This window comes from Arvicanthis niloticus, chromosome 7 (genome assembly GCF_011762505.2).
Source record: "Arvicanthis niloticus isolate mArvNil1 chromosome 7, mArvNil1.pat.X, whole genome shotgun sequence".
Taxonomy (NCBI): Eukaryota; Metazoa; Chordata; class Mammalia; order Rodentia; family Muridae; genus Arvicanthis; species Arvicanthis niloticus.
This window is the reverse complement of record NC_047664.1, coordinates 52,477,207-52,492,100: the sequence shown is the minus strand read 5'-3', so window position 1 is coordinate 52,492,100 and position 14,894 is coordinate 52,477,207. Positions and strand designations below refer to the sequence as shown.

The 14,894-nt window shown below is 36.7% G+C and overlaps 1 protein-coding gene across 3 annotated transcripts in view; it reads left to right on the top strand.

Annotated features, from left to right (window-relative positions):
- Window positions 1-14,894, top strand: part of Kcnip4 (potassium voltage-gated channel interacting protein 4) — a 1,049,546-nt gene that overhangs the window by 217,946 nt on the left and 816,706 nt on the right. Inside the window, exon 1 of one of the 3 annotated variants that reach the window (XM_034508322.2) lies at window positions 1,382-1,791. The exons of the other annotated variants lie outside the window; for them this stretch is intronic. Coding sequence (XP_034364213.1) covers window positions 1,704-1,791 — 88 coding nt within the window. The 5' untranslated portion in view covers window positions 1,382-1,703. Of the gene's footprint in view, window positions 1-1,381; window positions 1,792-14,894 lie in introns of those variants that run through there. 3 annotated transcript variants of the gene reach the window in all.

The window sequence follows — 14,894 nt, the reverse complement described above, 5'->3', positions numbered from 1 at the left end:
AACTAAAGAATACCACGTACATATAACCACAATTTCATAGATTAAAAAATGAAACTATATATCATTATTCAAATATATATATATATATATATATATATATATATATATATATATAATTTTTCTCTGTACCAAACATTGTCAGAAATGCAGCATGTATGGAAGAAAATGTTAAAATAAAATTTTATTTTTAACATGTTCAACTAAATTTTTTTTTAAAAATTCCTCGAAAGTCTGCTTCTTCACCAACCCATTTCAGTAGGTCTGTCATTAAGACTGTAGATGCTAAAGGGAAAGTTGTGGAGTGCTTGAGTTTTCACTTAAATAATTTTAAGTCTGAGATTTCAAACATTTTTTTATTGTACAAGAACATCACTTCATGAATAGCATTATCAAAAAATAGTAGTTCCAAATAGAACTGTTACATGTTTCAAAAATGTGGGTAGAGAGACTTTTAAACTAAGGAGTTTGAATTTCCTTTATACACTAAATATCACAGAGCCAAAATTTATATTTATATGGAGCCAGTAAAAACAAATAAAAGCCTGGGAGTATTAATTAAGAATGTAAAGCAACCCGAGAAACTACTCAAAGACCCAAAGAATTCTGAAATAATGACACTTTAAAAGATGCAAGCATCTGGTTTTCAGACATTTCTAACAAACTGCCTGTGTAGCGCCACTCTCAGTACAAAAGTGCCCTGTGCAAATCGGAAACTGTGGAGATTGCTCTCCTAACTTAAATCAGCCTGTAGGGAAATAACAAGTTGTCTTTGTCTTTTAAGAAGATGAAACTGAGGCAGTTCCTGCTTTTAGCACAATCCAGCAAGATAGCTTTGGGGCTCTTTTGCCTGGAGGCAAGTATAGAGCTCCACAACTGTGGCTTCCAAGTTACGGTGTTTTATGAAGCAGATAATGACTTCTGATTCCCAAATAAATACCTGAGCCCGGACAGTGCTGAAACAGTAGCCACTTTGTGTATCAGCCTGCTTTCTACCTCGGAGCCCGTGATCGTTCTGTGGCACAGCAATATTGATTTATTCTTCGGGTAAATCCTCAACTCTGATGAGAGTCAGCTTCTGTCTCGGCTCTCTGAATATGATCATCGCTGTGTATAGGAACAGTCGGAGTTTTGGCTCCAGTCAGTCTCTTTCCAATCTTGCCTTTATTATTTAGACACATTTTGGACACCCTTGGACCCCGAGATTCCTCCCCAGCAGGCCTGATTGTTTAGCAGGATCTTTTATTGGTTTCCAAAGGGCTTTAGCTCCAGTGACCTGTCATCTGTCTGCTCACCTGCTTACATGCTGATTCATTGATGAGCTGGCATCGCAAGCCCCGCCTCCCTCAGCATGGTCCGTGAGGTTGCAATTGCTTCAGGAGAGAGGATGCAGAGATGCACCACAGCTGGGTTACTACAAGTGTGAAGCAGCAGTTTATCTGTTGCCACAGAAGAACTTGATGACCGTCTTGAGAGGCAGCGCTTTCTCAGTGCCCTGTTACTCTTGCATCTGCACTGGCTGCTGTACCTTCTGACTCAGGCACTCACAGCTAATTCCCCAGGAGTTGTAAGGCAGCCTGATACATAAACTGAGACAGAAGTTTCCCCCCTAGAAGCTGCCTTTTTTTTTTATTTTTTTTCTTTTTTTCCCTTTTCTATTGGCAAAGACTTCTGACTCTTCTCAGAGGAATACCTTGTTGCTTAAGATGAGTGGCTGTAGGAAACGGTGTAAACGTGAAATATTGAAATTTGCCCAGTACCTTCTCAGGCTATTAACAGGTTCTCTTCATACAGGTAATGACTTTTTTTTTTTTTTTTTTTTAAATCAAGGCAGGCAGAGCATGGTAACTGAGTTGAATCAGAGTAGAAAACGCTCACTATTTCTTTGTTGTGATCTTTTTTTTTTCTAATGCTGTTAATAAAATGCAGTCTCGTTTGCTGACATTCCTTCTCCTAAAGACATGTGCCGGGAAGCTCTGATCTGGGGGGTAGAACTGGATTGTCTGAATGTATCTTTTATGTCCTCCAGGCAGCGCCACTGTTAGCTGTGCCTGAGTCTAAAGAACTGTGTCTGTGATTAAAAAGAGAGAAAGAAAAAAGGCACAATTGTGTGAAGGGAATTCCCCTTCCTTCTGCTTGCTGCAGTTTCTTGGAAAAGCCTAAAAGCTGCCCACCCTGCAAGCAGTTAAAGTCTCCAACTCTTTGATCATTATAATCCATAGATGGTTTGCAGTATTTGATCTTGGTGCATGGCAGTGAAGGGGTTAAGGACATTTCTTTGAGAATTCTGAGTTCCTTGGAAAATGCGAACAAAATGTGCAAACAGCTGAAGAGTAATGTGCTCAGATCAGATCGTTGATATTTGTTTCATTGTGGTGAATTTCAATGTTTAAACATTGACATAATTGAAATAGAAACTCTATTTTCAGTCTGTGTGCTGGTAGCAAGAAAAGATTTTTAAGATGTTGCAAAATGATGAGACTATACCAATAGCTTTGCTATCCACGAATCCTTGAGTGTTGCCATTAACTTAGAGCCGGGCAGGACCAAAATTAGCCCCCACTGATGACAGATATTGTTAATGGACCACCAAACTTATGAGAAAACAAAGCTGTGTTAATATTATACTACACCTGGGTTCTAGCTGCAGGGAAATGTTGGGAGTGTAGTGTTTTTCAATCTGAGTAATAAGAAAAAAGAAACGGATAAACACAGACAATATAATAAAAGGATTAGAAATAAATTCGAGACCTATTTTTATCAGAGAACATGTGATATATTTGTTAGCACACCTGGATCTGTGATGACATTGGCAATATGAAAGGGGAGAAGTGTTCTGAGAGAGTAACTGGGAATCAGAGGGTACCACTCACTGTCCCTGGGTATTAACAGGATTCTTCCCAGTCTATTGCTCACGTCCTGTAAATACCTACATGCCAGTCCTAAGCAGTGCACAAGGTGGTGAATGTTGATTTTACCTAAGATATAATTTTGTACACCCTGTGCCCAATTTTTTAACTTAATTGTATTTCTATCCAGTCTTCATATTTATAGTGTAAATACTTATTTTCATGAATATGTCTTTATAAGTACTTATTTATTTGCTCTTTACTTTCTGCTAAGGATGGTGTGTCATTTAAGATACCATATTGGTCACTAATGCTCAATACATGATTCTTTATTCTGGTATGAAATTAGAAAAATCGTATATAAAAAAGTCTTCAGGTGGTCCAATAGCTTTGTCTGTCATCTTGAGCTTGGTGCTGCCTGGTACCGCTTGTTTATTCTGTTTGCAAAACAGTTTTCTTGAACTTTTAAATTCAAACACCTTTGTGGAGATGACAATAGTCTTGAAGTTGTAAAGCATAAATATTAATGCAGAGTATAGTCAGCACACAGGTTGTCTAGTGACAATGTGGGAAGCTAGTAGAGAAGCAGTATTTTAAAACTTATTCACTGCATATTTAGAAGTCAGTGGAGGTGGGAGCTGTTTCCTTGTTCTGAAGCACAGGAGGCCCTGTACCTTTGCACTTAGAGAAGAGGAGCCAACAGTTATCATTAGGTATTAGGATAAATTGGTATCCTCAGGAATGTGGTTATGGCAACTAGGTTCTTGTGAAATTGTCTTTTCTATTCTGGCATGGTAATAACAAATTTGAAACTCAGCTGGATTCTTCAAAACTGTTCATAATTCTGCTTGTAAGTGCCAACATATGCATTTACTAGTCGCTGTGATAATATACGTGGTTCATATTGTGGATTCTAATGTAAAATTCATTAGAACACTTTTGGGTCCCTGAGCTAGTAATTAATATGGAAGTTGGAAGCAGAGTTGAATCAGTTTAAAATTTTTGCTTTAAGGTTAAATATGCAAGAGGTTGCTAATTAGATCCTGAACTATCAGCTTATGTCTTTGTAGTTATCAAAATTTTGAAATGGCATGAACATGGGCTGACTGACTTATGGTTTTGTTCATCAGAGCTCTTATCCTTAGTTCCTCAGTTGGCATTATCTGAGAGGTTGTGACATTCCTTTTTTCATTTAAACAGGTTAATTCGGAAATACCAGGTTTGTGTTTTCTGGCTGTTGTATCTCATTTGTTATGAAATATACTCAGAAAATGTCTTGCAAAGCTCTATAAACGTGAATAAATTTTGACCTACCTTATTAGTGATGTCACCTGCCAAAGGGAGACAATTTCCTTAGCTGCAACTTTTCATATAAGTCTAAAAGTGCTTCGGATTATGTGTGTATAAATAAATATGTCTATAAAGAAATCAATAATTTTATAAAATAATTTTAAGGGAGAGAATAGAGATTCAACTGTACATTTATTTTTCAGGCAAGATAACACACACATACTTTCCAAAAACTTCTTAAGTACGTTCCTTTTCATATTAAATCACTTCTCAAAGAGTAGATATCTAACTCAGGAGGCTGCCACATGAGCAAAGTGAATCCCAGCCCTGGCTGAGTTGCAAAATGAAACCTTAATTCCAAATGAAATACATACACTGGTTTTACTTGAAAATATAAAAACTTTAACATATTCTTTGTATTATTTCTAATTTACAAAAATTGGTATGCAAGTAATACATGATAGTGGCTTTCTGGGCAGAATATCAGGATTTAATGCAGGGTCAATTATCTTATTTTTTTCTCAGTTTGATTCTTTTTTTTCTTGATATACTATATCAGATTTAATTTTGGATGGGGCTTATCATACACAAATATTCTAATACACCTAAGTGAATGGAGATGGGTAATAGAGATGACTCTATAGTCATTTGATGCTTCTATCAGTCAGCAATTTGTGTATCAGCACTCTATTTTATGACTGTTTATGTCATTACAAAGATGGGTGGTGGTAGTATAGGCATCAAGTTTTGAATTGCTTCTCCTTTAGTCTTGTAACACAGTATGGCATTTAAAAATGATTTTAGTTTGAAGGTTATTTGACATTTATTCCCCCAAATTATCTATATCGCATTCTTTAAAAAGCAAGACCTCGACACATTTTCTTATTAGGAGTAATTTTCTTAACATACGTTTGAAGCAGATTTTGCCTGGAGCTCTGTTGTAAGGTTCAGGTTTGTAAGCTACAGTTGTGTTACAGTTCAATTATTCATTAAGGGAAGCAAAAATGATTTAAGTAGAAAATTCTAATAAGCTTTGAGTTGTTGCCTAACTAATGTATTTAAGCACTTCAGATTTAATGAAATTATATTATTAAAAGCTAACGTAAGAAGTCACCCCATCACATACAGAACTTTAGCTTAGGGATGGAGAGTAAGAAAGGAAGGGAAGGAGAGAATAGACCTACAGATGTAGAGATAACATACATTTGTCCACCAAATTGGACTAAAAGGACTTTTAAATCTTTCCCAATACCATTTGGTTCCTTTGGATCAAGCTCTCACAAGGCTAATCATGTAAAGAATTAAGTACCTTAATGTTACATTTAAAAGCATGAATAGGAAATAAGAGCTATTAACAAAACCTGAGAAATGACAAAATCACTTTCTGGCCACACGCCCATTTTTTTTCAATCCTCCTTCCCCCACCTTCAGGATCATAGCTTATAGGATGATTTTTTTTCCAGTACCCAGCTTTCTGGATCCCCTCTCTCCTGCATCTGAAGACATCCTGAAATTAAATATTGACAAACTTCAAAACCCATCCTGCCAAAAACGACAGAACTTTCTATTTCTCAGGTCATGTGGCCCTGGCAGTGAAAAACAAATTTATTAATGATCTCATGATCTGTCAGGTCTGAAATCCATGCTATTCATTATTCTGTTTTACTTTGAAATTAATCTCTTTGACTTTTTTATTACATTTCTTATATTCTCTGTCGCCTCCATCATTTAAATGCCTACAAAATGGCACCTTTGTTTTTGTTATTAATTATTACATTTATCATCATTTATTATATTGTTATTTCTTCTCCTCTGTGCATTTCTGGTTTCTCCTTCTGCTCAAACTTGTTCTGGCATAAGAACTTAAGATGGTATTTATACTTGTTCATCCATGAGTACCTGAAATTTTATTTTATTTTTTTCAAGCAAGAGTTTACATATTAAACTTTGTGAAAAGAATTGTTCTCCTGATTAACTTCTCATGCAGGAGTTATGGGGTGGGGAGGAGCTCTTGCTTAAGTCTTTGCAAGTCTTTCTTCAGCCAGTCTGATTAAGCATCCTTGATCACAGCAGACACAGCAGCTGTGTGTTTGAGTTACTGGTCCCTCTTTAACTTCACAAGGAAATCTTCATATTAGCGCTGTCTTTCTCTTTGTATTATCTAGTCTTTCTTCTATAATTAGGATATCAGGTAAGCCTGGAGGGCTTAAATATTCTGCTTTACAGATAGAAGACTGTTTCTATCATCATGACAATTTCAGAGCTCTGGGAAGTCTGATCTCATAGTCTTAGACATGATTAATTTAAAGCTCTTTTGTGCACTAATTGACTAAATTAATCAATACATTCCACAAGGTCTAAAGCAAAGAACTAAATACTCGTAAGAAGAGGTGCTTTTACCTCCCTCGCTTAAGGAACTAGAGCTTCCCATGTCACAGACCTCAGTTCCAGGGCCTCATTTATATATTTGGAGAAGCACCTGGGATCCCCAGTTTAGAACAAGGCCACTGAGCTTATTATGCAGCCAACACCATAGTGTGGACTGGTGATTCTTCTACCTGGAGAGAGATCCTACATGCTGGAAAGTGATCTTATAACGTGATTTTGGATATGAGCAGAATATAAGGATCTGATCAACACAGTGCTTGCTCTGTAGCTTTTGAAAATGTAAACAATGGAGAAGTTCTTTTTGAAAACTGCAAAGGGAAACCACAGAGAATTGTTGGGTAGGAGTGGAAATTTCAAACAGAGATGCTCCCCATCCTCAAGGGTCATCGAGGAAAGAAAGAGTGCAGTGCTGATCTCTTTCTCTCTGATCCAAACTTTCCAGGTGTCCCCCAGCTTCCCGTTTCTGTAACAGATACCCAAAGGGATCAACTTAAAAGAAAGTTCTAATTTGACTCACTACTTTGAAGGTTTTGGTCTGTGCTAGGTTGGTTTCTTTGCTTCAGGGTCTATAGCAAAGCAAAACATCAAGGCATAAACAGGTGACATACCAAAACTCCTCCACTTATTTCCTGGGAAGTGGGAGAGGGAAGAGGGGGAGGCATGGAGTTGTACCCCAAGGGCATGTCTTGGTGACATAAATACTTCCTACTACCTTGTATTTCTTAAATATTACACCTCTTCCCAATTGGACCAAAGTGAGAACCAAATCTGTAACATATGGGCATTTGAGAGATATCCCAGGTCCACAGTGTAAAAATACCACATCACGGATGCTGGTGGGGAAGCTACTCCAAGTTAGAGAAATATATTTATGCCTGTATTAATTTGCTTTCAACCTAGAACTCCACATCCGTTTATCAAATTAGGATTCCTTTGCTTAACACAACTAACAATGGTTATGCTATTACCACTCTAAAGAGACAGGACAAGATGATCATATCCCTAGAGATTCATTAGATACCTGTATATCAACCTTCACTATCATTGTTTATTTTTTTGTACCAAAGCAGACTGTTTTCAGAGAGGATAGTACTGTAATCAGTCAAACTCAGTGATGCCTAAAGACAACATGATGTGTGTTTTGTAGCAGATGGCATCATAGCACTGTGAGATGTAGGTATGCTTTGTGTCTGCTGTGTAAATGTGTGGACGTTCCTAGCTAATGTGTATTTTTCCCCCAAATTATTCTGTCAGCAATGAGGTTTATTGGAAACTCATGCTTAGTATGTGTCTGAGTTCCAAGGAGCTGTCCTTTATTGCAGAAAAACGTAAAGTCCAATTAACCACAGTAGAATTTATCAGCATTGCTATGATTTCTACAGTAGATGCTAAATGCTTTTACAAGCAGTTTCATCAAGACACCCAGAGTATTTCTTTAATAACATTCCTCCCTGCCTGATAGAAATATTTCAGGAATATCAGGGTATTTTAGGATGTTCTTTGCGGGGGTGGGGGGCTGGCATCATCTTTGTATTTTAAAAGGAGAGTAGCAACTACTCAGCTACTGATCAGTATTCAGCAATGTCTGAGAGTCAACCCTTTGTTGTTGGAGAGAATGAGTCAAGGGAGAATTAAATAAATGCCCATGTTTGTGGGAAGAGGATTGTGCAAAGGCTGTGTTAGGGGAAACGTCCATTAAATGGGTTCATCACTTGATTACTTCTTTTATTATTATTAATAATAAAAGTTACATTTTATATATTACAAAATTACTAACAATAATTAATTATTGTTAATAAAATAAATACAATAAAAATTAACAATTTGTCCTCATCACACAGATGTGGTATCAGTTTACTGCTGTAGGCAGTGGTACCTCTTGGCTAGGACAGAAATATTTCTGTTGCCACAAAGCATTCAACAAGTACTTACTTTTGGCTGCATCTATGTCTCTGTGAAGGTGTCAGATCTCCTGGAACTGGACTTACAGACAGTTGTGACTTGGCATATGGGTGCTGCGATTTGAACCTAGGCCCTCCCGAAGAGCAGCCAGTGCTTGAGCCATCTCTCCAGAAGAGCTAGGATAATATTACCTAATCTATTACCTATAGGTTATTCTGCTCATTTTATTCAAATTAAAATTTTAGCTACAAAAGCTAAATACTTAATCATGATTTTTTTCTAGTAACTTGTGGTAAATGCAAAGTGAGTTGTATAAACAACTGCAATTTTAAACTCATTGTCTTTTTTATATTAATAACAACTATTAGTTCCCTTTATTGATTTATGCAAAATGTATTAAATGTATATTAAGAGCTGACCTTTGTGGCTTTGTGAGCTAGGTTCCCACTGGTTCCCAACTGCCCTTCATTGCAGTATGAATATAGCAAGTATGGGACAGTTAATGGAGAAGTTAACTGGCAGGTAATTCTGCCACATTTGCTGTGATTTTACAAGACAGAAGAGAGATGTCTCTTGTGGTTCTCACCAAGGGTGGTCAAGGACAGTGGAGAGCAAAAAAGAGGCAATAAACTTGAAGATGAGGGAGAGGGTGATGAGAGATATGTCAAATGAACTTTATAAGCAAGGAGCTGTAGAAGAATCAATGACATTATTTGTATATAAAGGATACTATATTTGAAAGCTAAATTTCACATATGAGCAGATAGCTGTAGAAACTTCCAGCCAAGCCTACCAGAGGGTCTTGTTATTTAGCTAGAGAGAAACTGTGGCCTTTTTGAATGTCCAGATAGTGAAGGTCACATTTCACCTGCACAGAGCACATTTATCTTCCCCTGGAAGATATTATCCTCTCTTTCACTCTGCGGGATTTGCTGATTTAATTCCTCTTTGAGCTCTCATAGAACAAGTCCTTCCCATATTATTCTGCTTTAATTACTCATCAGCACTGCTCTATTGAACAGAGTCAGGTGTTCACATCAGAGTGCAAAGTGCTCGGCATCTTCTGATAGACAGACATAAAATTTAATTCTGCTTCTCCAACACAGCATAGTGTTTACTGTACAGTAGTGGTTAAAACATATAGCCTAGTATTTCACAGTTTTAGGAGAAGATATCACAAGTAAATCTTATTTGTCGTTGTACAGTTTAATGTGCCCATTTCTGAATCACATTATTGGACAGAAGCCACACCAGTGAGTGTTTTTTGCATGGAATCTAATCCAAGTTGTGAAATTCTAGCACGTGCTGAAGCTAAGATCCAGAATACATGTCAGGATCCAAAATACATGCTGCACTATGGAGTTCTCCTAGTAAAATTCAAACTTGCCCCAAAGAGCTATGCCAAAGCGTTTACTATTAGCTCCAGAATCTGGTCTCACTTCCTTATCAGCCAATTCCTACAGTGTGTTTCTTTGATATCAAGTTCTGACAGTTTCTTTCGGCAAAGGGCAACAAAGAGTAGTTGTAAGAGTTACAGAAAATAGTTTTAAAATTGCAGAAAACAAATACAGATTTAAATGGCATAGATGAGCTTGGAAATATATCTATGTACAATCACATACACATGCACACACCCACATACACTCATTCATTCCACCTTCTCCATAAAATGACGCATCTAAAATTCTTCGGATTAATCACAATTGTCTTTAAAGGTGGCAGAAGTTTTAGATAGTCACGTCTGTTTTATGTGTTGTTTCCATTATGCCTGTCACAGGGCTAATGTTCAATACATATTCATTTCACATATACTAAATGACAGAACGTCAGTGCCCCTTAGGGAACAAATGCACACCAACTACCACTTCCATTTCTCTGTGTGCTTTCCCAAAAGTAGAAGCTTTGTGACCATTGCCCCATCATTTGTTCCCCTCTTAGATCTTGGGTGATTGAGCTCTTCCTACGAGCCACTTTTTAAAAATTTTCTGTCCAGTGGATATCATCTTGTTATAGAACTTCTTAGGAGAAAAATCAAAGCACTTAAAGTCACTAATATTTCTAATTAAAAGCAATGTAAGAATAAGATCATAGTTTTAAATGCAGGTAGGGATGTATAATTGCTCATTTATTTAAAAAAATCACACACAAAATATGAGCTATATGTTGCTCTTTTTGTACTTCTAATTATGTATATTGTTTGGATTTTAGTATTTTCATTACAATTAAACAGATATGTACATTTTTATATGTATAACCAAAACTAGTATATTTAAATAAGCATAAAATAATTAATAAAAATTGCATAAAATCCTAGGCATGCTAGAACATTCCTGTGAACTTAACACTTAAAATCTAGAAGCAAGTAGACCAGGCCAAAGTCCACTTATCTTACATAGAAAGTTTGATGACAGCCCGGGCTGTACAAGAGACATTTTAATATAGAAATACACAGCAAATCAACAAGACTCATTATATTATTATTATTATTATTATTATTATTATTATTATTACTATTACTATTATTATTTATTTGCTTTACATCCTGTTGACTGTCCCTCTCTCTTGGTCTCCCCTCGTATAGTCCCCCCCAATCCTTCATTTTCTTCTCTGTGAGAGTGGAAGCCCCTCCCTGGTTTTACTCCCACCTTGGCATATCAACACTCTGCAGGGCTTGATGCATCCTCTCCTACTAAGGCCAGACAAGGCAGCCCAGCTACAAAAACATCCCACAGACACACAACAGCATTAGGGATAGCCCCTACTCCAGTTGTTCATGACCCTGAAGACCAAGAAGTACATCTGTTACATATGCAGCCAGACTAGGTCCAGCCTAAATAGGGTGTAGTTGGTGGTTCAGTCTCTGAGAGCCCCAAGATTCCAGATTAGTTGACTCTGTTGGTCTTCCTGTGGCATTCCTTATCCTCTTTGGGGTTTTCAATCCTTCCCCCAGCTCTTCTCTAAGAGTCCCCAAGCTCCATCTAATGTTTGGCTGTGCATCTCTGTATTGGTCTGAGACTAAGCATTCAGCTTGTTTCTTTTCTCTCTGCTGTTTACTTTTCCTTGCAAAGTTGTAAATTCCTCTGCTTAATATTTTTACCCTCACAATGGAAGATTTCATTTTTTCAAGGTCACTAGGTTAGGATGAGAGTCCTGAAAAACCAGTCATGTTCCTCTTCTATGATAGAATAAGATGTATAGACCCAGTTTTATTTATGGATGATACATAAAAGAGCTCTCAACTGTTTTATTCCCTGAGCCAAACAAAAGCCAAAGGCTTCCAAAAGCTATGAAGCAAATTCTATATCTATATCTATATCTATATCTATATCTATATCTATATCTATATCTATATCTATATCTATATCTATATCTATATATAAAAAAGCTTTTATAACTGTAAAGATCAGTTTTATTCTGTGTCTACTAAAGTTCCCTTGGGGAAATGATACTGCCAACTCCTGGTCTTGCTATCAAATGCATGTAAAAAACCACTTTCCAGTGAAGCTGTCCTAGATCACCTCCGAGTTCAAATATATTCCTGGCACTTTGAAGTAAGGGCTTTTTTCAAACTGCAATTTTTGCACATGCTTAACACAATGACAGTGACAATGTTTCTATTATGCATACCATGTGACTTGTTTCAGGTCAGTGTTTGTGTTAGGATATGTTAATAGAACCTTGACATGTCAGAAGTCAGCTCGTTTTAGGAGTCATGTGCTATGACTTTTTTTTTCCTTAAGTGACTTTTCTTAGGTCATAACAGCAAGTTAGTCACGTGTTCTCATTGCTCTAAATTTACATTGCGGCAAGTTCGTTCCTAAGATGTTGGCACTCTCATAGGAATACCTGGTCTTCGAAATAGATGCCTGAGCTCAAATCTTAGCATAGTCTTTCCTTAGTAGGTGGGCTTAAGCAGGCTTGGAGCCTTCTGAAGATTGGTTCACAGTAAGTGAACACTGTTCAAATGACCACCAAGTACATTTGCCAGTCAGAAATTTTCTGCCTCCTCCTCTTCCTCCTTCTAATTCTTAAATTAATTCACTGAGGATCTTATGTAATACATTTTGGTGATATTTATTTATCTTCACTGCCTAACTCTTACCAGATCCTCATAATCCCACCTAACACTCTGCCCCATCCCTCTCTCTTTCTCGCAACCCATCAAATCCAGTGCATGTTGGGCTAAGGCTTTGGGTGCAGGCTTACTCTAAAGTGCCATCAGTATAGCAGGTGGCATGCACTCCTTCTCCCAGTGTTATAAAATACCAATGGCTCTTTATCTACTAGTGGGAATTTGTGTTCTCCTCCTCCCACTGTTTACTTGAACTTGCACTGGTCTTGGACATGCTTTCACAGTCACCATGAAAGCTCATCCCAAAATGGGACATCAACATTACAGCCTCATCAAAGCTCAGGAATCTTTGCAGAAGAGGAAGAAGAAAGAGAATAAGAGCCAGAGTTGGTGGATGACTTAAAAGAAACTGTTTTCGGAGCACAAATCAGCATTTTTAAAGACAGAAGTTGAAATCTGTATGCCTTCAAAAAGTCTTAAACCCTGTCGGGAATGCTAATAAATCAATACAAAGTAGTTTAACTAATATTATATAATTGTTTTGATGTCTGCAGACAAGGACAAACTGTTTATATGGTACCAATTTAAAATGATGGAAAGCCATCATACCATCTCACAGAAACGCATCCTTCACACATGACAAAATTTACAACTTAAATGGTTTGAGAGTTATAATTTCATTCTTTTTTATAAAAAATGACCTATTCTAAAACAAATATGAGATAATTTATGTATTGCTGTCATATATGTAACAGATATGTTAGCTAATATTTCTTAGTCTAAAGCTCTTACCTTTTTAATACAGTAATTTAAGAAAGTTTATTGCTATCAGACCAGAAAAAGATTAATAACATTATCATTTTGGATTTCCTAAAAAAATAAAGTTTAATGAAATTTTAAAGAGAAGCAATGAAAAGTAAAAATAATTACCCTAGAACCCATTTTTTTTAAAAAAAAAAAAACCAGACTGATTAATTAAATTATTTTTACATATAAAGAGAAGGGACATATATATACATACACATATACACACACATACATCATATACATATTCAAATCTCTTTAAAGTGCTTATTTATGTGTATTTGAATCTGTCTGTGTGTATTATGCCCCTATGTTTGGGTACCCATGGGAGGCAGTGAAGGAGTCAGGCCATAAGTGGAATTACAAGCAGCTGTAACAGTAATGTGCCTGACATGGGTCACTGGAACTGAACTTGGTGCCTCTGGAAGAAGAAGAAGTGCTTTTAAACCCTGAACCACCACTCCAGCTTCTGTAAACATTAAGTTTGAGAAACCCAAAGTTATATAACATATGTCAGCCTTTTATGTTTGAAAAGTTAAATTATTAGTGTTAAAATAAGATTCGCAGGAGAATTTTATAATTTTATACTAATTTGAAGAGAAATCTGGGAAGATGGATGGTTCAGTGGTTAAGAGCAGGGCTATTTTGCCGGAGGTTCTAAGTTGGGTTCCTGGAGCTCACATAAGGCAGCTCAGAATGGCATTTGCTCCAGTTCCTGTGGATCTGACATCTTCTTCTGGCCTCTGGGGTATCCATATGTTGGTATTCACTTAGATACCTACCAATATGTATAAATAAAGTGAAAAATAAATCTAAAATATTAAATAAATGGGATGAGTGCAGCACTTGCTTATTCAATGATGAAAGGTCAGCCTTGAGAACACACAAACAAATAACATATAGAAAAGTTGCATATTTTTTCCTTTTATTGAGAAGAGATTTTTTTCGTACAATATATATATATTTTTTGGTTTTTCAAGACAGTGTTTCTCTGTGTAGCCCTGGCTGTCCTGGTACTCACTCTGTATATCAGGCTGGCGTCGAACTCAGAAATCTGACTGCCTCTACCTCCCGAGTGCTGGGATTAAAGGTGTGCGCCACCACCGCCCGGCTCATACAATATATTCTGATTATGCTTTCTCCTCCCTACTCCTTCTAGTTTCTCCTCACTTCCCCTCCCAACTAGAACTAGATCTTTTCTGTTTTTTGTTAGAAACAAATAGGCATATAAGGAATAATAATAAAACAAGGTAAAACAGAAACAATCAGACTAGGAATTCATATGTATATACATATATGTATGCAATAACAATTAGTGAAAAAGAGGTTATGAATTTGAAGCAGAGTGGTGCAGGGTGGGTGGGGGCATTTGGAGAGATGAAAGAGAAGGAAGAAGTGTTGGGATCATGCTCTCAGACTTAAAATTAGAAAAATAAAGGATTCAGAGTTGATATAGAACTTTAAAGAAGAGTATTGCAAGTTAAGAGCAAGACAAGCAGTCACTGGAAATGTGGTCAGTCCTGTCAGGAACCTAAACTACTAAAGAAATTTGTTTTATATATATATATATATATATATATATATATATATAT